This window comes from Neoarius graeffei, chromosome 4, assembly GCF_027579695.1.
Source record: "Neoarius graeffei isolate fNeoGra1 chromosome 4, fNeoGra1.pri, whole genome shotgun sequence".
Taxonomy (NCBI): domain Eukaryota; kingdom Metazoa; phylum Chordata; class Actinopteri; order Siluriformes; family Ariidae; genus Neoarius; species Neoarius graeffei.
This window is the reverse complement of record NC_083572.1, coordinates 115,601,423-115,624,262: the sequence shown is the minus strand read 5'-3', so window position 1 is coordinate 115,624,262 and position 22,840 is coordinate 115,601,423. Positions and strand designations below refer to the sequence as shown.

The window sequence follows — 22,840 nt, the reverse complement described above, 5'->3', positions numbered from 1 at the left end:
GTGGCCCTGTTATTGATGCAGCTGATACTGATGTATACATCGCAGCATCGGTCATCTCACAGCAGCTCCCTGGCATGCTTTGCATCAAAAGGAATAAAGAGACAGTCCTCTGTCGTGGCATGTTGACAGAAGAGATGGCACACTGCATTGTGCAGCTACACTGTTTTACAGGCTGTGATGCCAACTCAGGTTTCTATGGCAAAGGGAAATCATCAGTGTATGAGAAGGTGGCAAAGAGCTCTGTGGCACGGCAGCAACTCTCCCGGTGTGGAGACAGCCTTCACCTTGAAGAGGAGGTAGAACAAGAGCTATTTACATTCACGAGACAGGTGATCTATGGAGACAAGAAGAGTAGCACCATGGCTGAAGCCCGTGCTTCCAAGTGGAAGACCATGAAGAGAAAGTCTTTTATCCGTCTCCCTCCAGATGCAGATAGCTTACAGCAACACTGCCTCCGTCCCAACTACTTGGCATATCTAGTGCACCACCCCACACTGAAGGACCACCCGTCGCCACTCGGACATGGTTGGGAGTTGGTGGGTGGTCGTTGTCGTCCTGTCCGCCACACTCGGCCTGCACTCCCCACACACCTACCTGCACCAGGGCTGGTTGAAGGGGACGAGGAAGTTGAAAGAGGTGAGGATGAGGAGGAGGATGTTGCACAGAAGAGGGTGGAGTCATCTGAATCCGATGATTCAGAAGGCAGTGACTCAGAATGCTCTGATTCAGACTGATACGTGTTTTGTGGTTGCCGTATGTTGCCGTTATTGGTGATGATAACTACCTCTCCACATAATGCAGCGGGTGGTACCTCCACATTAAAAAAATACAAAAAAACAAAACAAAAAAAACTAAAAAAAAAACAAACAAAAAAACAACAAAAAAAAAAACCCTCTCTGGGAACCGTCACCTTACCGTGGTGGAGGGGTTTGTGCGTCCCTATGACCCGAGAGCTATATTGTCTGGAGCCTCGTGCTCTTGGTAGGGCCTCCCATGACAAACTGGTCTCTGGTGAGGGGCCTGACAAAGAATGGTTCAGGGTGGGATGGCAGGCCCAAAGGGAGCAGTCCCCCAGCTGGCTATCTGGCTATTTTCACTCTACTGAATGCCGGCCATCTTGAATTTCAATATCAAAGCTAGTTTTGATTTTTAAAATGATGTCAGATTTGGAATCCTCAGGGTTGACTTGTATGAAAAAGTGCCTTCATACATGATTCTAGGTCATTCAGATGAAAAGTTATTTTTTAGAGATGGCGCCGGGTGCCATTTTGAATTTGGCTCTGTAGCAAAAAATGCCGGGATTTTTGGGAGGGACATGGGAGCTAAATCTTTTCTAAAGGGTCCATAGAGGTCAAATCAATCATCAAAACATTGTTGCCAGAGGACGGTCACAGAACCTTACATTATGACCCGGACATATGTGCAGGCATGTACAACTTGATCAACAATAGGACATTCATATTCATTTTGTTTTAATCAAATTATGCCAGTGATGTGATGGCAATGTGGCTTTAGCTACAACAGCAAATACCAACACTAAACAGCAATTTGCAGGAGGTAATGGCATGAAAGGAATGATAGTGTAAAGAGTGCAGCTAAGAGAAATCAGAGCTGCGTAAAAAGCGAGAGGCAGAGAGCAGAAATGAAACTGAACGGGGCGGGAGCTAGGTTAGAGCAGTCAGCGTAAGTTGGCATTTAGAGTGAGGGCACACAATTTTACCTTTCCATCCTTGCTTTAAAATTGTGATTTTCGGCATACACAAATAATGATGGCACAAAATCTGGACTGCTTGAGTCAAGCGAGACCTCTCCTACAAACAAAACTGCATGCAAAGCTAAGTTAACATGCTAATAATATTCGGGGGTGTCGTGGCTCAGGTGGATAAGGCGCCGTACCATAAATCCGGGGACCCGGGTTCGATTCTGACCAGAGGTCATTTCCCGATCCCTCCCCGTCTCTCTCCTGCTCATTTCCTGTCTCTACACTGTCCTATCCAATAAAGGTGAAAAACCCAAAAAAAAATCTTTAAAAAAGAACATTTCTAACAATATTCATTACATTGTGTAACTATGGCCCAGCTAATCAGACAAACGTTACCAAAGTATTTTGCTACATCAATAAACGAAGACTAGAAAGAATAAAAAAGAAAGATTTAATAAATAGCCTGATCTTACCTGTGATGAAGTGGGCGCTGCAAACCCGCACATTTTTGATAATGCTTTCATCCCAGTCTACACGTTTGATGGCTTGTAGCCATAGACGTCGGCGATTTTTTTGGAATGGGTGAGATCCTGCTGGAATTCTGAACATTTTAACCCCATCACTGCTACGATTCTGACACCTGAAAACACAACAACTAGGCATTTCTGAGTCTTTTTTGGGTCCAGGCTGCGCGCGCAATTTCCGCTTACGTATGAATGACGTTTACTGCGAAGGGGTCTATATGCACTGCCTAAAAGTGGCACAGCAGATATGCAAGTAGGAAATGTGTTAGTAAATAATCCCACATTATTTTTTTAAAAGCAACTTAAAAATAACCTTTATGTAAATAAAGATACAAATTTAATTGTCCAGTTAGTTAGGCTGTCACTCATACAGAGTATGATGTAACCGGCATCTTCGTTGATGGGAAAATAGGCCGATACGGTGTAGGCATATTCGGCTGCAGTGCTGGCATCGATGTTGGTTGCCAATGTTGGGAGGAGCATCACTTGCGCTGGCTCGGCTGGTTCTTCTCAGGCTGCATGTGAAAGCAGTGAGCCGTCCGACTCACTCTTTCACGACAGGGTGGTCGCCTAACAAATAAAGAAGCGCAACTAGGGCGTACGGTACAAATAAGGAGGTGCAATTTTATTTACAATGCTCAAACCAAAAAGTGCAATAACAAAGAAACATTTCAAAATACAAACAAAAATCAACACAAGGGTTGAAAAACAATAACTAAAGATACAACGAGCAAAATAGTAACTATTACCACAAGCACAATTTCTCATCAACACCTACTGTACAGCCACCTACATCAACCTTTCTCCTGAACTCCCACACCTAGACTGAGAAAACTGGTGTTTAAATACAAACAGCCTGATGGGTAAATTGAATGATTGAATCATTAGATAACAGGAAAATTGGTTGAGACCATTACAACATGCAAAAGGTGAGATAAGAACATTACACTACTCCTTACATCCATATCAAAATACATACATACAATGTTAACATTTCAACACACATACATTCATACACAGACTAAAATGCATTTCTTACTAAACCATCATTACACGAAATACCATATTTAACCCCACACATTATAGTTTAACCCCCCCCCCCCACACACACACACACACACAGTTAATCAATGTCTCTGATTGGCTGAATGAGAAATAAAGTCTTTGGCTTGCCATAGCTCCTGTTTCCCAGGGAACACAAGATCTGAGAACCAAAAGTGTATACAAACGGTTGTGTATGCATGTGCAATGTGTAAACAAACGGAGCAGTGTGGATTATGGAGCGATATCGGTGGGTACCTCACCGAACGCTGCACTGGCTGGTCACTCAGGTGAGTACGGAAAGTTTCTGAGATACAGTGGTGCTTGAAAGTTTGTGAACCCTTTAGAATTTTCTATATTTCTGCATAAATATGACCAAAAACATCATCAGATTTTCACACAAGTCCTAAAGGTAGATAAAGAGAACCCAGTTAAACAAATGAGACAAAAATATTATACTTGGTCATTTATTTATTGAGGAAAATTATCCAATATTACATATCTGTGAGTGGCAAAAGTATGTGAACCTCTAGGATTAGCAGTTAATTTGAAGGTGAAATTACAGTCAGGTGTTTTCAATCAATGGGATGACAATCAGGTGTGAGTGGGCACCCTGTTTTATTTAAAGAACAGGGATCTATCAAAGTCTGAGCTTCACAATACATGTTTGTGGAAGTGTATCATGGCACGAACAAAGGAGATTTCTGAGGACCTCAGAAAAAGCATTGTTGATGCTCATCAGGCTGGAAAAGGTTACAAAACCATCTCTAAAGAGTTTGGACTCCACCAATCCACAGTCAGACAGATTGTGTACAAATGGAGGAAATTCAAGACCATTGTTACCCTCCCCAGGAGTGGTCGACCAACAAAGATCACTCCAAGAGCAAGGCGTGTAATAGTCGGCAAGGTCACAAAGGACCCCAGGGTAACTTCTAAGCAATTGAAGGCATCTCTCACATTGGCTAATGTTAATGTTCAAGAGTCCACCATCAGGAGAACACTGAACAACAATGGTGTACATGGCAGGGTTGCAAGGAGAAAGCCACTGCTCTCCAAAAAGAACATTGCTGCTCATCTGCAGTTTGCAAAAGATCATGTGGACAAGCCAGAAGGATATTGGAAAAATGTTTTGTGGATGGAAGAGACCAAAATAGAACTTTTTGGTTTAAATGAGAAGCGTTATGTTTGGAGCAAGGAAAACACTGCATTCCAGCAATAAGAACCTTATCCCATCTGTGAAACATGGTGGTGGTAGTATCATAGTTTGGGCCTGTTTTGCTGCATCTGGGCCAGGACGGCTTGCCATCATTGATGGAACAATGAATTCTGAATTATACCAGCGAATTCTAAAGGAAAATGTCAGGACATCTGTCCATGAACTGAATCTCAAGAGAAGGTGGGTCATGCAGCAAGACAACGACCCCAAGCACACAAGTTGTTCTACCAAAGAATGGTTAAAGAAGAATAAAGTTAATGTTTTGGAATGGCCAAGTCAAAGTCCTGACCTTAATCCAATGGAAATGTTGTGGAAGGACCTGAAGTGAGCAGTTCATGTGAGGAAACCCACCAACATCCCAGAGTTGAAGCTGTTCTGTACGGAGGAACGGGCTAAAATTCCTCCAAGCCGGTGTGCAGGACTGATCAACAGTTACCGCAAACGTTTAGTTGCAGTTATTGCTGCACAAGGGGGTCACACCAGATACTGAAAGCAAAGGTTCACATACTTTTGCCACTCACAGATATGTAATACTGGATCATTTTCCTCAATAAATAAATGACCAAGTATAATATTTTTGTCTCATTTGTTTAACTGGGTTCTCTTTATCTATTTTTAGGACTTGTGTGAAAATCTGATGATGTTTTAGGTCATATTTATGCAGAAATATAGAAAATTCTAAAGGGTTCACAAACTTTCAAGCACCACTGTATTAACGTGACATAGGACTCCAAACGCGGTTGCCGGCTCCGTGAGTGAAAGTCCAATCCTCGCGTGTGCACTTGTGTGTATGCAGGTGTCTGTGTGTGTGCCTGTCAGAAAAACAGTATCCGCTTAAAGGGGGAGAGGATCTAATGCATCTGTGGAAAGGGAGGGCTGCCTTTTCACACTGCACTGCTGGGTTTCAGCTTGGAGGTGATCTTCAACAATTTTCATAGAATTCTTGGTGAGGTGGTGCCAGGTCTTGCGATCACATGCCATTTCTTCCCATGAGTTGATGTTAATGCTGCAGGCAGCGAGATGTCTCTTGAGACAGTCCTTGTAACGCAGTTTGGGTCGTCCAACAGTTTTCTTTCCCTCCAACAATTCCCCGTAGAACACTGCTTTAGGAAGCCTGGTGACCTCCATCCTCACCATGTGGCCTGTCCATCACAGCTGGCTCTGTGTCAACAAGGCTTGGGATTCCTGCTATAATCCTGACTTCCCTGTTGCTGACCCTGTCACTCCACTTGATCTTGAGTAGCTGCCTGAGGTGGAACATCTGCATCTTCTGGAGTCTGTGTATATGACGGTGGTGCAATGTGTAAGATTCAGAGGAGTAGAGAAGGCACGAGAGGACAACTGCTCTGTAGACTTTGCACTTGGTGCTAAGTCTAATACCAGGATGTTTCCACACTCTGGTTTGCAGTTTCCCAAAGGCAGCAGAGGCAGCACTGATTCTCTTCTCTACTTCCTTTGTAAGGCTGGTGTCACATGAGACTGTGCTCCCTAAGTAAGTGAAATGTTCAACACAGTTCAGACGTTCGTTATTGAGCAGGATGTCCGGTGGCTGATCATCTGAGACAGGTGGTGGCTGGAATATCACTTCTGTCTTCTTCACGTTGATGGTCAGTCCGAGGCTTGAAGCAGCAGTGCAGAAGGAGTTTGGCATGGTCTGGAGATTCTGTATTGAGTGGGACACCGTGGCTGAGTCATCAGCGTAAAGCAGCTCCCTCTCACACACTCTTCGGATCTTTGTCTTGGCCTTGAGTTGTCGGGCATTGAAGAGCTTAGCATCTGAGTGAGTGCATAAGGAGACACCATCATTGTTGTTGGCGGGACAGAGCTCGAGGACAGCAGACAGATAGAGTGAGAAGAGGGTTGGTGCAAGCACGCAGCCCTGTTTAACTCCTTGATTTACTTCAAACTGCTCTGAGGTCGTTCCATCCAATGACACTTGTGCTTTCATACCAGTATGAAGCTGAGTGATGAGGCTAGTGATGCCTGGAGGGCAGCCGTATCGCTGTAAAAGCAGCCAGAGACTGTCCCGGTTCAGTGTCGAAGGCTTTAGTAAAGTCTATGAACACTATGTATAGAGGTCTATGCTGTTCTCTTGCCTTCTCCTGGAGCTGTCTCAAGGTGAAAATCATGTCAATGGTCAACCTTGCGCTTCTGAAGCCGCTTTGAGAGTCTGGGAGGACTGCGTCCAAGATAGGCTTGATGCAGGAGAGAATAATCTTGCCAAGGACCTTTCCTGCGACAGCAAGGAGCAATATGCCTCTGTAGTTTCCACATTCCTGCTTGCTGCCCTTCTTCTTGAAGATAAGAATGACTGAGGCATCTTTGAAGTCCTGAGGGACTTTCCTCTCACGCCAGATTGTTGACAGGACATCAAATAGCGCTTCAACAATGCAGTCTCCTCCTTTCTTGTACATCTCAGCTGGGATGCCATCCATCCATACCAGGAGCTTTACGCAGAGCAAGGGTCTTCACTGCTCTCCTCACTTCCTCCAGGGTAAGGTCGTCGTTTGTGCTTTTCAGGACTGGGTGTTGCTGGATATTGTTTATGACCACTGGGTTCACATTGGAGCTTTGGTTGAGCAACTGATTGAAGTGCTCTCTCCATCTCTCTAGGATCTCTGAGCACTCAGTCAGGATTATGGAGCCATTGGCAGTGAGTAGGGGACAGAACTGGGCACCTTGTGGGCCGTACACTGTTTTAAGTGCTTGGAAGTACCCTCGTGTGTCACCGGCATCAGCGATCCCTTGTATCTTGTCTGCCAAATTGTTCCACCACTTGTCTTCCATCCGACGAAGTTCTTGCTGCAGTGTTGCTTTGGCTCTGGTGAACTCCTGCTGGGCTCTTAGGCAGTTGGGGTTTGCAAGCTTCACTTGTAAAGCTCTTCTTTTCTCCTATAGACCCCTTTCACTGATGTCACCCGAAACCGGAAGTAAACAGACCCTGCGCCATATTGGAAGACCAACAAACTCGTGATTAGGGGGAAATAACAGCAGTGGTATGTGAACCCACGAGAATAAAGTGGAGTGGCAAACAACTTAAACAAACAAATCTGAGCTGTTTTATTTATGATTTATTGGCCCAACAGTAGACTTGAAAGAAACCTGTGTGAGACTTGGCAAAAAACTGTGGATATAATGGATAAGTCTGTGCATGATCTGCGGACACTTTGAGGTAAGCAAACGCAAGAAATTCAGATTTAAAACATGCTGAATTGGCCCCAAATTGATAACTGTATGAGGAGCAAGCCTCCCAGACTTCTACAATTTAATAATAATAATAATAATAATTTAGGATGGTTTGGGGCTTGCTCGCTGCTGCCAGGTTGGTTGTTGAGTAGCCTGACTGTTTTTTTTTTGTTTTTTTTTTCTTGCGTGTGGTATCATTGTTGACGTGAGGTTGTTTTTTGAACATGCCAATGTGGACACGATTTCCTCTGATGAGTTATGACTTCAGACGCGATGCGTGTGTGGAGGTGTGGAGTCCGCATGATATGTGCGTAAGATAGGCTTCTCATGTGTTTGGAGATCCACGCTCTGAGACAAGCGCAAGGCTTCTCGTGTTTGGAGATCCGCGCTCCGAGACAAGCGCAAGGCTTCTCATGTGTTTGGAGATCTGCAGTCTGAGACAAGCGCAAGGCTTCTCATGTGTTTGGAGATCCGCGCTCTGAGACAAGCGCAAGGCTTCTCATGTATTTGGAGATCCGCGCTCCGAGACAAGCGCAAGGCTTCTCATGTGTTTGGAGATCCGCGCTCCAAGACAAGCGCAAGGCTTCTCATGTGTTTGGAGAGCCGCGCTCCGAGACAAGCGCAAGCACCCCCCCCAAGGGAAAAAAAGGGACCCCCCGAAAATATCGGCATAGTTCGAACACTGAGTGTAGGCACTGGGTGTAAACAACAAATAGTTTACAATGTCTGGGTAGCAAACAGATGGCAGAATTGGTGTCCGGTCCTCCTTATGTTTCCATTCTCCCTTGCCGCGAGTCTTATCATATGGGTCAAACCCATCAATCACAGCCAGTTTCTCCACATACTGTGCCCTTTCTGCAGCTGGTAATGTACTCACATAACCCGAATTATCAGCCATCGTGTCACTTTACTCTCGCTCGTACTTTGTTTTATATTGTGAGTGCATGTACTTGGTCTTCCAATATGGCACCTAACAAAATCTCACGGCGCGGTGACGTCATGTGAAAGGGGTCTATATAAGGTCTGATATGGTTCCAACTCCGTCCTCGAACCAATCTCGACTTTTGCATTTGGGGTGGCCGAGCGCCTCTTCAGCCTGTGTCATTAGGCAGGTCTTGAACTTCACCCACTTTTCTTCAGCAGAGGCGTCTGGCACCTGAGTGAAGTGGGCTTGAAAAGCTTGGGCGAGTTGTTGTCTAATGTCAGCATCATCCATTTTCTGCACATCTAGCTTCTTCAGCAGTTTGCTGGCTGACCTCCTAAGAGTGTGGTGTACTGATAGCTTCATCCTACTTCTAATCATAATGTGGTCTGTATCACACTCAGCTCCTTTCATGGCACGCGTGATACAAACATCCTTCAGATGTTTCTGGCTAATTAAGATGTAATCGAGCAGGTGCCAGTGGGCTGATCTGGGATGCTTCCACAAGAAGAACTGATGGTCTGAGGTCCTGAAGAAGGTGTTAGAGATGGCAAGTTCAAATTCTGAGCAAAGTTTAGGAGCAGTTCTCTGTTGCTGTTGTAGGACTCTCTTCCAAACTTTCTGAGAACATTTGACCAGGTGTTGTGATCACTGCCAACACATGCGTTAAAGTCCCCCAGGACACTAATGATGTTATTGCATGGTACACAACTGAGGGTTGCTTTCAACTGGGTGTAAAAGGCTTCAATGTCGGTCTGTTCACTGCAGAATGTTGGAGCATACACACTCAGAGTTGTTGCATGTGTAGTTGGGCTGACTGCAAAGCAGAGAGTCATGATCCTGTCAGAGACTGGCTTTGGCATTTCTGAGAGCTTTGGGAGCAGTCAGTAGGATATGGCAAATCCAACACCTGATGTGCCTTGTTGAGGTGATCCGTGTGGGGTGCCTGACCAGAAGAATGTGTGTGTCTGCTCTCTCACCACTGTCTGATAGCCTCATCTCTGAGAGTGCTGCAAGATCAATGCTGTATGGCTCAAATTCTTTGCTAAGTAGATCTGACTTCCATTGAGCGTGTTTTGGGTTGTTATCAAGCAAGGTTCGTATGTTCCAACAGGCAAAATGTAGAGTAGGTTTGCAGTTGTGCCCACTTGATTGGAGACCCGCTGACCATGGGAAACCAGCCAGGTAAGGGGGTGGGTGAACCTTTTTTACCTCGCATTTTCTTGGTGTCCACGGATTGAGGCAGGCGGGGCATCCCTGAAAAGAGCAGGCAGGGCATCCCTGAAAAGGGCCGCCTGGTCACCCAGGAAGGACCTTGGACCACTGTCACCCTCAGTACATCCACGACCATCACTCATCTCATCTCATTATCTCTAGCCGCTTTATCCTTCTACAGGGTCGCAGGCAAGCTGGAGCCTATCCCAGCTGACTATGGGCGAAAGGCGGGGTACACCCTGGACAAGTCGCCAGGTCATCACAGGGCTGACACATAGACACAGACAACCATTCACACTCACATTCACACCTATGGTCAATTTAGTGTCATCAGTTAACCTAACCTGCATGTCTTTGGACTGTGGGGGAAACCGGAGCACCCAGAGGAAACCCACGCGGACACGGGGAGAACATGCAAACTCCGCACAGAAAGGCCCTCGCCGGCCACGGGGCTCAAACCCGGACCTTCTTGCTGTGAGGCAACAGCGCTAACCACTACACCACCGTGCCGCCCACCATCACTCCTGGGCTGCACAAATGCAAGTCCTTACTACCACCTGCCAGCTCTCACCCCTGCTGGTACTATAAGGGGGCTCATTGCTTTGTGTCTTGAAGGGTTGCTGGTTAAGCCTGCACAAGGGTTTTAAGGTGGGTACACTACCCACCCTCTGGGCTGTCAGCTGAAGAATCAAATGGCAGGAAAAGATCCCGACAGCTTGATCAGTTGGCAGCTGCCCTGCAGTATCAGCTCAAGCTGATGAGATTCCTGGTGGCCACTTCTGCAAAGGATGTCCCAGGTGCCTAATCAGGATATCACCCACCTGCTGCTGTGGTTGACTGCAGTGCCGGTCAGGAGACTGACGTCCCTCAGCAGCCACGACTGGAAAAAATGTTCCAGATGCCTGATGAGAGAATCCACCACCTGTAGCCATGGCTTCACTATTTGACCCATAGCTGGGGGATGCATTTTAACGTCATACCCAGGACGTTGTCCAGTGATCAAGTGTTTATGAGATACGTTGCCTCGGAATTACAATTGGGTTCCCTGTGGTGGTACATGTTTGTTGTTTATACAGTCTCAAAAGCCATCAAAAATCAGATTGATGCATTACCATATTCTTATGAGTATGGAGATCTCCTCCATGTGCTTTGCGCTCGAGGAGCTCTGCTACAACCAACCACCTATCATTACAGGTAGTAGTACAATATATCGTAACTCTAACTAGTTAAACACAAATTAAATGATGCACTAATCAGTTTAAAAATCAGTTGTTGGATTTATGTGTTAGATTTGTACCCACTTCATTTTCAGACTATATTAGCAAAGCAAGCTAAATGTACCAGGTACATACACTCACCAGTGGCACCAATGACCTCTGCTACTCCATCTAATCTTTATTTTTTCATAATGTCTCTATACATATATAACAAGAAGTTGTATGTGACAGGAGAAGATGAAACCATGGTTCAAAGTTTTACTTCAATTTTTGCGTAAAACAAATGGGAATTAATTGAAGTAGGAACTAAAGTTGCAAGTGGGGAACTGAAGAAAGACCGGACCACACTGATCATAGGACTGGTCTCAGGAATCAAATGAGACACTCATCTGACTTTGTCACTTTACTAATCTATGTGGAACTCAGAATTTATTGAACCACACAGGATAATAAACTGATGGTTTTTGGTAAGATTTCTCTGCATTTGTTCATTAGTCTTTGTAAAAAAAAAAAAAAAGGCCAGTCTGTGTTTAAAGGTCCTATAACAGTGTTTTATTGTATTGTGTGTGTTTCAGGATTATCCATCAGTGGGCCATCTCTCTCAAGTCCTTCAAGCTAATAACATTCAGCTGATATTTGCAGTGACAAAAAACACCGTTCCAGCCTATGAGGTGAGAGCTATTCCATGAACTAACAGAATGTTTAATGGACTGTTGGCAGTGGTGAAATATTTCTTATGTCTTTTACACACACACACACACACACACACACGTAGGCACTGAGTGCGTTAATTCCTCAGTCGGTGGTTGGTGAGTTGGCGAATGACTCGAGTAATGTGGTCCATCTGATCTCCGAGGCTTATGGGGTGAGTAAAGCCAGTGTTGTATTGTATCTAACACCACAGTGCTGTTGTGTTTATTCATACTTCCAGGTCAGATTTCTGCACACTTTGTATAGCTGTTAATTTGTTCAGGAAGGTTTCACTCATCAATCCTTTACATTCAGTCCTGTCAGTCATGAGGTAAGCAAGCGCCAACACACACTGATCTTCTCTCAACACACACATGCAACTGTGACTTCATTACATCTATATATGAGTGTGTCCCTTCACTGTGTTCACCTGGAAACACAGCGGGATTCGACCACACTTGGAGATATTTGTGATAAATTCATTTTGTGCTATGGTGTAACAAGTTATCCCACCGTGCTAACCACTACACCACCATGGGTGGCACGGTGGTGTAGTGGTTAGCACGGTCGCCTCATAGCAAGAAGGTTCCGGGTTCAAACCCAGCGGCCGGCAAGGGCCTTTCTGTGTGGAGTTTGCATGTTGTCTGTGTGGGTTTCCTCTGGGTGCTCCGGTTTCCCCCACAATCCAAAGACATGCAGTTAGGTTGACGTGGGGTGGCTTTGGGCTGAGGTGCCCTTGAGCAAGGTACCTGACCCCTGACTGCTCCCTGGGCACTCTGGTGTGGCTGCCCACTGCTCTGGGTGTGTGTGCATGTGTTCACTGCTTCAGATGGGTTAAATGCAGAGGATGAATTTCACTGTGCTTGAAGTGTGCATGTGACAAATAAAGGGTTCTTTTTTTAAAAAAAAACCTACACCAACAAGAACCAATGAACCAATCTGTATGTGAATCTGAAATGACTGATAGTTGTGTTGATATTTTAAACTCTCTGATATCAGAGAGCTGATCCCCTGAAAGCCCTACCCCCTCCCCCATCTCACAATAGTAAGGTTTCATCTCAACTCAGTTTTTTCACTTTGAAGATGCTCTGCTGCGGCATCCTTACTTTCATTTCAAGTTCATTAATGTGCAATAAAATCTATCGGTGTGTGTTCCACATTGAGATGCACAAACCCTGTTTCCAGAAAAATTGAGAAATTTCCCAAAATGCAATAAAAACAAAAATCTGTGATTTGTTAATTCATGTGAAACTTTATTGAACTGACAAAACTACAAAGAAAAGATTTTCAATAGTTTTACTGACCAACTTAATTAGATTTTGTAAATATAAATGAAGTTAAAATTTGATTCCTGCAACACACCCAAAAAAGTTGGGACAGAGACGAAATAAGACTGAAAAGTTTACAGGATGTTCAAGTAACACCATTCTGGAAGATTCCACAATAAGCAGGTTAAATTGGTCGCATGATTGGGTTTAAAAGGAGCAGCACCAAAGGCTCAGTCTTTGCAAGCATTGATGGGGGGTGGCTCATTGCTTGGTGTCAAAATTCTTGAGAGAAACAAGATTTTAGGCCTTTCAAAATCTACAGAACAGAAGATTGTGAAAAGATTCAGGGAATTCAGAGACATCTCAGTGTATAAAGGGAGGGGTTGGAAACCACTGCTGAATGGGCATGACCTTTGAACCCTCAGGCAGCACTGCCTGAGAAACCATCATGCTAACGTGACAAATATAGCCACGTGGGCTCAGGAGGACTTTGGAAAACTGCTGTCACTTAACACAGTCCGCCACTGCATCCAGAAATGCAACCTGAAACGGTATTACACAAGGAGGAAGCCATTCATCAATTCTATACAGAAATGCCGCTGATTTCTCTGGGCCTGAACTCATCTTAGATGGACCAAAAGACAGTGGAAATGTGTGCTGTGGTCAGATGAATCACATTTCAGCTCATTTTCAGGAAAACCATTACATCGTGTTCTCAGTGCCAAAGGTGAACACGACCATTGAGTTTGTTATCAAAGAAAAGTGTAAAAGCAGCATCTGTGATGGTATGGGGGGGCATCAGTGCCCATGGCATGGGGGAGTTACATGTGTGTGAAGGTTCCATTGATATATTGGGGCATATATTGGGATTTTAGAGAGACATATTCATCAAGATGACATCTCTTCCTAGGAAGTCCATGCTTATTTGAGCAGGACAATGCCAGGCCTTATTCTGTAGGGATACAACAGTGAGGCTTCATAGATACAGAGTGCATGCGCTTGACTGGCCTGCTGTCAGTCCAGATCTGTCTCCTATTGAGAATGTATGGAGCATTATGAAGAGGAGAATCACACGACAATGACCATGGACTGTTGAGCAGCTGAAGTTTTGTATCAAGCAAGAATGGACAAAAATTCCCATTGCAAAACTGCAACAATTCGTATCCTCAGATCCCATATGTTTAAAAAGTGTTATTAAAGGAAAGATGATGTAATCAGAAAAAGTCAGAACAAGCTTTATTGCCAAGTAATTGTTGCAACTACAAGGAATTTGGCTTGGAGTTAAGGCAGTAAATAAATAAATACTAAATAAAGACAGTCTATTCTAATAAAGGAGCTACATAAAAATAGTCTGTTCTAAGGTATTAAGAAATAAGTAATAAAATAAACAGGCTAGAAATAAGATAAAATAAGTAAACAACTGTACAACTGTGTAAATCAGGTAAACAATAAGATAAAATAAACTGTGCAAATCAGGTAAACAACTGGGGTCACTGGTCTTGTTTACTGAGGTGGGGGGGGGGCAGAGTGGACCAGGAGTCTGAGGAATGGTACTGGTGGGGAGGGGGGCAGAGTAAGTGGGGGCCACTAGTCATGCTTATGAGGCCAGCAGCAGTAGGAAAGAAACTGTTTCTGTGACGTGAGGTTTTGGTCTTGATGGATTGCAGCCTCCTGCCGGAGGGGAGTGTCTCAAAGAGTTTATGTCTGGGGTGGGAGGGATCAGCCGCAATCTTTCCTGCCCGCCTCAGTGTCCTGGAGGTGAACAGGTGCTCAAGTGAAGGCAGGCTGCAGCCGATCACTTTTTCTGCCGAGCGAATGATACCCTGCAGTCTACCCTTGTCCCTGGCAGAGGCAGCAACATACCAGATGGTGATGGAGGAGGTGAGGATGGACTCAGTGATGGCTGTGTAGAAGTGCACCATCATTGTCTTTGACAGGTTGAACTTATTTAACTGCCGCAGGAAGTACGTCCTCTGCTGTGCTTTTGAGATGAGAGAGCTGATGTTCAGTTCCCACTTCAGGTCCTGGGTGATTATAGTGCCCAGGAAGCGGAAAGACTCCACAGTGTCCACTGGTGAGCTGCGCAGGGTGATGGGGAGAGGAGGGGATGGGTTCTTCCTGAAGTCCACAATCATCTACACTGTTTTTGCAGCATTTGGCTCCAGGTTGTTTTGGCTGCACCAGATCACCAGATGGGCAATCTCCCATCTGTAGGCAGACTTGTCCTCACCAGAGATGAGTCCAATGAGGTTGGTGTCATCCACGAACTTCAGGAGCTTGACGGACTGGTAGGTGGAGGTGCAGCTGTTTGTATACAGGGAGAAGAGCAAAGGAGAAAGAATGCAGCCTTGGGGGGATCTGGTGCTGATTGTCTCAGAGTGTTGGAGACATCACCTCACTTGCTGCTTCCTGTCAGTCAGGAAGTCCGTGATCCACCTGCAGGTGGGGTCAGGCACATTTAGTTGGGACAGCTTGTCCTATAGCAGAGCTGGAATGATGGTATTGAACGCAGAGCTGAAGTCCACACACAGGATTCTGGCATAGGTTCCTGGGGAATCCAGGTGCTGGAAGATAAAGTGGAGGGCCGTGTTGACAGTGTCATCTACCGTACAAACCTGTTGGCTCTGTAGGCGAACTGCAGGAGGTCCAGAAGGGGGTCTGTAATGGCTTTAAGGTGAGAGAGAAGAAGGTGCTCAAAGGACTTCATCACCACAGAGGTGAGGGCGATGGGTCTGCATTCATTCATTCATGGGTCTGCAGAGCCGAGTCCAGTATCAATCCACATGGCCACGTCTCCATAAAGCACAGAACTGCTGACGAAGAAAAGTCTCTGTTTTTTTTCCCCAAAAGTAGCTGGAGTTCATCCATTTTATTGCTCAATGAGCACATATTGGGGAGATATATTCCAAGCTGTGTGGTGCAACAGGAACCATCTGCAGCTCAACACTTCGAAGACCAAGGAGCTGGTCATTGACTTTGGGTCACGACCAGTTCTGATCGAGGGAATCGAGGTGGAGGCTGTGGATTCCTACAAGTACCTCGGGCTGTGGCTGGACAGCAAGCTGGACTGGGCTTGCAACACCAACCACTTATACAGGAAGGGACAGAGCAGGCTATACTTCCTTAGGAGGCTGCGGTCCTTTAACATCTGCAGGAAACTCCTCTGGATGTTCTATCAGTCTGTGGTCGCCAGTGTCCTGTTTTACACCGTGGTGTGCTGGGGGGGCAGCACATCCAAGAAGGACACATCCAGGCTGGACAAACTGATGCTGCTGCCCCCCTTTTTCCTTTTTTTCTCCCCTCCTTTCTCTCCCCCCCTTCCTCTCTACCCCATATCTTATTCTTTTTATATTTGTATATGTAAATACTTAATTTATTTATTTTAATTTATCTAGAAGTTTTCTCTATTTCTTTTCTCTGTTTATCTGTAATGATGCTGCTGGAATCTTAATTTCCCTGAGGGAACCCTCCCAAAGGGATCAATAAAGTTTTATCTAATCTAAGCAGTGGTGTACAGTGTCCGTGCTGATGAAGGCATACAAGCACTCCAGCTCGTTTACCTCTCCTTCAGTGGTTCACTCTAGCAGTAGCAGCAGTGCAGGTGAGGGCACCTTTGACCAGAATGGACAATAAATCCACAGATGGTGAAATGAATGTAGGAAATAAGTCTACTGGAGTCATTCCCCTGATGTTCAGGAGTTCTCTCATGAAAGAAATCCAGGAAGGGTTCCATAAAGCACTATTTACAACCAAAATAAGACAACACAGAACGCACCAAAACTCTGATGGCGCCATCTTGAAAACCGAAGTACAACGGTAATAATACCTCTGTCCCAACTTTTTTTGGATGTGTTGCAGGAATCAAATTTTCACTTTGTTTATATTTACAAAATACAATTAAGTTGGTCAGTAAAACTATTGCAAATATTTTCTTTGTACTTTCGTCAGTTAAATAAAGGTTTGCGTGAATTAACAAATCACAGATTTTTGTTTTGGAAAATATCCCAATTTTTCTGAAAATGGGATTAGTAAATATCAGGAAATGAAAGCTGAATATAGGTTTCCACTGTATGGAGTCTTAGCTTGACACTGCCAACTCCCTGCATCTTTATCCACATCCAAAAAAGCTAATTAAATACCACAGTGCCACGCATAAATGTTAACCAGTTTACTTCCACTTTAAAAGGGTGATACAAAACAAATCATTTCCAAAATTAAGTTACATAATCTACAGAGATATATCCCAAGAGAGGTCAAAAAAATATGTAGCTCCACTCTCTCCTTGCCTGAAAGACTAGAGGCCTTTCCACAACAACAACAACAACAACAACAATAAAAAACCTGACAATCTCATGTGACTACCAAAATAAAGTACTGCTGTAACTAGGAAGCAATAACCATTGTGATATTATCCAAAAATATTGCAAATGCTATACAAGTGAGGTATTATACATTTTAAACTAAATTATCTACACATTTCAAGTATAAAATATCAAATGATTAATTACTATAAATATGAACTGTAAATACATCCACTTGTAAACAATATACATATTCCTACCTCTTCTAAATAAATGTAAATTACTGTTTCACACATGGACTTAAATTATTCAATGCTAATTAAACATCAGACAAACTGCATTTAGGTTCCTACACTGGAATTCTGATCTCATTCATCTATTGATGGCTCTCAGTCCCAAACTTGTTCAGTGAAAAACAAAAGAATTGTCCCTCCATGGGGGAAGCCACAGCTAAATGATTAGAGAAGCAGCTTAGGACCAGAAGGTTGCTGGTTTGATTCCCTGGACCAGCATGAATTTCTGAAGTGCCCTTGAGCAAGGTTTTGGGTTTGTTGTAAGTCGCTCTGGATAGGAGCATCTGCTAAATGCCTGCAATGTAATACTGTTCCAATATGTTCAGAGAACAGTGTATTTTTTTAGAAGAGGCCTTTGTCACATGTACACAGTGAAATTCCTCCTCTGCATTTAACCCATCTGAAGCAGTGAACACACACATGCACACACAAGTGAGGCTACAGCACCCAGGGAGCAGTTGGGGGTTAGGTGCCTTGCTCAAGGGCACTTCAGCCATGATACGGGGGGGTGTTAATGCTGCTCATTCACTCAACTCCCCTGAAATTTTTCCTGCCAGTCCCAGAAATTGAACCATTGACCCTTTGGGCCCAAGGCTGCTTCTCTAACCTTCAGGCCATGGCTGACCCTGATTAATTAAGATCAGTTAAATACATTTATTAGATATGCAAATAATCTATTATTAACACATCATTAGATCAGCATGAATGTCTAATTTGAAAATAAACTGTAAAATAAAGGTAGATGCATCATGGCTTCAGTCAGAAACCAGGGGGGTGTAAAGTTATGCACTTGACTGTCAGTAAGCCCCTGCTGTGAATCTCACTTCACCACACCTCCCTGTTCTCTCACAGACCCTTATTTTATATATATATATATAAACAGTGTGTGAGTTTATGGTCTGTGAAGATGATAACCCATGGAAACAGTAAGACCTTATTGTTTTTCATCAATAACAACAAGAAGTGTAATTTATATAGCATCTTTCACCAACACAAGGACACTTTACGGAGTAATGGCTCAACAGAAAGAGAAACAAATCAACTGAAAGAAAACATAACAGATAGAAGACACAGGAAAGGAAAAACAAAACAACAATTTACATCACAGTTTGTCATGTCTGTTATTTCCTCCCTGTGAGTGAAATCCACATGACGTGACAATTTCTAGACGATAAACTGAAACACGGATCTCTTTGTACACACACACACACACACACACACACACACTGTTACCATGCCACTAAAAAGCATGGCACTTATGTGTGTATTTTCAGTCAACAAATAACTTGATAACATGAATTTAAGCATTTAAATCAATCTAAATTAATCTTGAGTTAAAATAACACACAATATCGGAGATTTAAACAAATTAGTATTTTAAAAGTTATTACTCAAAAATGTTTAAAATTAAAAAGCCCTAGAACTAAAATGATCATTGTTGCTGAAAAGTCTGAACATTAAAGGTGCCATATTACTTTTCCACAAGTTGCCCTAGTTCTCTGAGGTCTTAATGAAATGTCTGTGAAACGCTTTGGTCAAATGCATGTTTATAGGTGTGTGTGTGTGTGTGTGTGTGTGTGTGTAGAACTTATCTTCCACTTTGCTCTTGGAGCACAACGTTACTCTACCTGGTCTCCAAGTGTCCTACAAGTCTCACTGCAACGATCAGGCGAGCGGAACCTGGCAGCACAGAGGAGAGTGTACCAGAATCCGAAACGAGAAGGTCACCTTTATTTCCCTCATCTCACTCTCAGCTTCTTCAAAATAATACATACGACACACTATCATCTTCATTATAAGTTACACATGTAATGATATCAAGTGAAAGTCCTTCCCATGCCACATCGGGTGGCGTCAATCTCCATTACAGTAGCCCCCAGCCTCACACCTATAGTGCCTTGCAAAAGTATTCATCCCCCTTGGTGTTTGTCCTGTTTTGTTGCATTACAAGCTGGAATTAAAATGGATGGGGGGGGGGGGTTTTAGCACCATTTGATTTACGCAACATGCCTAACACTTTAAAGGTGCACGTTGTTTTTGTATTGTGACACAAACAATAATTAAGATGAAAAAACAGAAATCTGGAGTGTGCATAAGTATTCACCCCACTCCACCCCCTCAAAGTCAATACTTTATAGAGCCGCCTTTGGCTACAATTACAGCTGCGAGTCTCTTTGGGTGTGTCTCTATTAGCTTAGCACATCTAGCCACTGGGATTTCTGCCCATCCCTCAAGACAAAACTGCTCCAACTCCTTCAAGATAGATGGGTTGCGTTGATGTACAGCAATCTTTGTATCGCACACACTACACACATCACATGCATCACATGCACTACATGCACCACACGCACTACACGCATCACACGCATTACACACATCACATGCATCACACGCACTACATGCACCACACGCACTACACGCATCACACGCATTACACGCATCACACGCACTACACGCATCACACGCACTACACGCATCACATGCATTACACACATCACACGCACTACACACATCACACGCACCACACGCATTACACACATCACACGCACTACACACATCACACGCACCACACGCACTACACACATCACACGCACTACACACATCACACGCACTACACACATCGCACACACTACACACATCACATGCATCACACGCACTACATGCACCACACGCACTACACGCATCACACGCATTACACACATCACACGCACCACACGCACTACACACATCGCACGCACTACACACATTGCACACACTACACACATCGCACTCACTACACACATCACATGCATCACACACACTACATGCATCACACACACTACATGCACCACACGCACCACACACATCACACACATCACATGCACTACACACATCACACGCACTACACACATCACATGCACTACACGCATCACACGCACTACACACATCGCACGCACTACATGCATCACACGCACCACACGCATCACACGCACTACACGCATCACACGCACTACACATCACACGCACTACACGCATCACACGCACCACGCATCGCACGCATCACACGCACTACACGCATCACACGCACTACACGCATCACACGCACTACACACATTACACGCACTACACACATCACACACACTACACACATCACATGCACTACACGCATCACACGCACTACACACATTACACGCATCACACACACTACACACATCACACGCACTACACACATCACACGCACTACACGCATCACAAGCACTACACGCATCACACGCATCACATGCACTACACGCATCACACGCACCACACGCATCACATGCACTACACGCATCACATGCATCACACACATCACAAACAATACACGCATCACACGCACTACACACATCACATGCATCACACGCACTACATGCACCACACGCACTACACGCATCACACGCATTACACACATCACACGCACTACACGCATCACACGCACCACACGCACTACACACATCACATGCACTACACACATCACATGCATCACACGCACTACATGCACCACACGCACTACACGCATCACACGCATTACACACATCACACGCACTACACACATCACACGCACCACACGCACTACACACATCACACGCACTACACACATCACACACAATACACGCATCACACGCACTACACACATCACACACAATACACGCATCACACACACTACACACATCACATGCATCACACGCACTACATGCACCACACGCACTACACGCATCACACACATCACATGCACTACACGCACTACACACATCACACGCACTACATGCACTACACATATCACATGCACAACATGCACCACACGCACAACATGCACCACACGCACTACACGCATCACACGCACTACACGCATCACACGCACTACACACATCGCACGCACTACACACATCGCACGCACTACACACATCACATGCATCACACACACTACATGCACCACACGCACCACACACATCACACGCACTACACGCATCACACGCACCACACGCACTACACACATCACACGCACTACACACATCACACGCACTACACACATCGCACGCACCACATGCACTACACACATCACACGCACTACACACATCACACACACTACACACATCACACGCACTACACGCATCACACGCACTACACACATTACATGCATCACACGCACTACACACATCACACGCACTACATGCATCACAAGCACTACACGCATCACACGCACCACATGCATCACATGCACTACACGCATCACACACACTACACACATCACACGCACTACACGCATCACACACACTACACGCATCACATGCACTACATGCATCACACGCACCACACGCATCACATGCACTACACGCATCACACACACTACACACATCACACGCACTACACGCATCACACACACTACACGCATCACGCATCACATGCACTACACGCATCACACACACTACACGCACTACACGCATCACACGCACTACACGCATCACACGCACTACACGCATCACACACACTACACTCATCACACGCACTACACGCATCACAAGCACTACACACACTACACGCATCACACGCACCACACACACTACACGCATCACACGCACTACACGCATCACAAGCACTACACACACTACACGCATCACACGCACCACACACACTACACGCATCACACGCACTACACACATCACACGCACTACACACATCACACACTACACACATCACACATACTACACACATCACAAGCACTACACACATCACGTGCACCACACGCACTACACGCATCACATGCACTACACACATCACGTGCACCACATGCACTACACGCATCACACGCACTACACACATCACACGCACTACACCCATTACACGCATCACACGCACTACACACATCACATGCACTACACAGAATACACCACAGGTACAATTTTTTTCTTTGTAAAGCAGTTTGAACTTCATTGTAATGTATGAAATGTGTATATAAATTATAGTTTATCGATCGTTAATGACTACTTTGCAATTAAGCTGATGTGAGTGGTCATGATGGTTTCAGGTTTCCTTCACTGTGCGTCTGAATGCAACTGAATGTCTGGCTGATCCTAAAACATTTGAGATCCACCTGAAGGGCATTAACGAAGTTCTGAAGGTTACCATGGAAACACTGTGTGACTGTGAGTGTGGCGCTAAGGAGGAGAACTCACAACAGTGTGGAGGAAAAGGAACACTGGACTGTGGAGTCTGCAGGTAATTTAATCAGCTCTTTGCCCATAGCGCCCC

General features: G+C 44.8%; 1 protein-coding gene across 3 annotated transcripts in view; it reads left to right on the top strand.

Moving 5' to 3' along the window:
- The window catches only part of itgb7 (integrin, beta 7), an 86,958-nt gene that overhangs the window by 34,996 nt on the left and 29,122 nt on the right, over positions 1-22,840 (top strand). For all 3 annotated transcript variants that reach the window (XM_060920269.1, XM_060920268.1, XM_060920270.1), the window contains exons 8-11: positions 11,599-11,694; positions 11,799-11,888; positions 19,161-19,298; positions 22,617-22,807. In XM_060920269.1, coding sequence (XP_060776252.1) covers positions 11,599-11,694; positions 11,799-11,888; positions 19,161-19,298; positions 22,617-22,807 — 515 coding nt within the window. The remainder of the gene's footprint in view (positions 1-11,598; positions 11,695-11,798; positions 11,889-19,160; positions 19,299-22,616; positions 22,808-22,840) is intronic.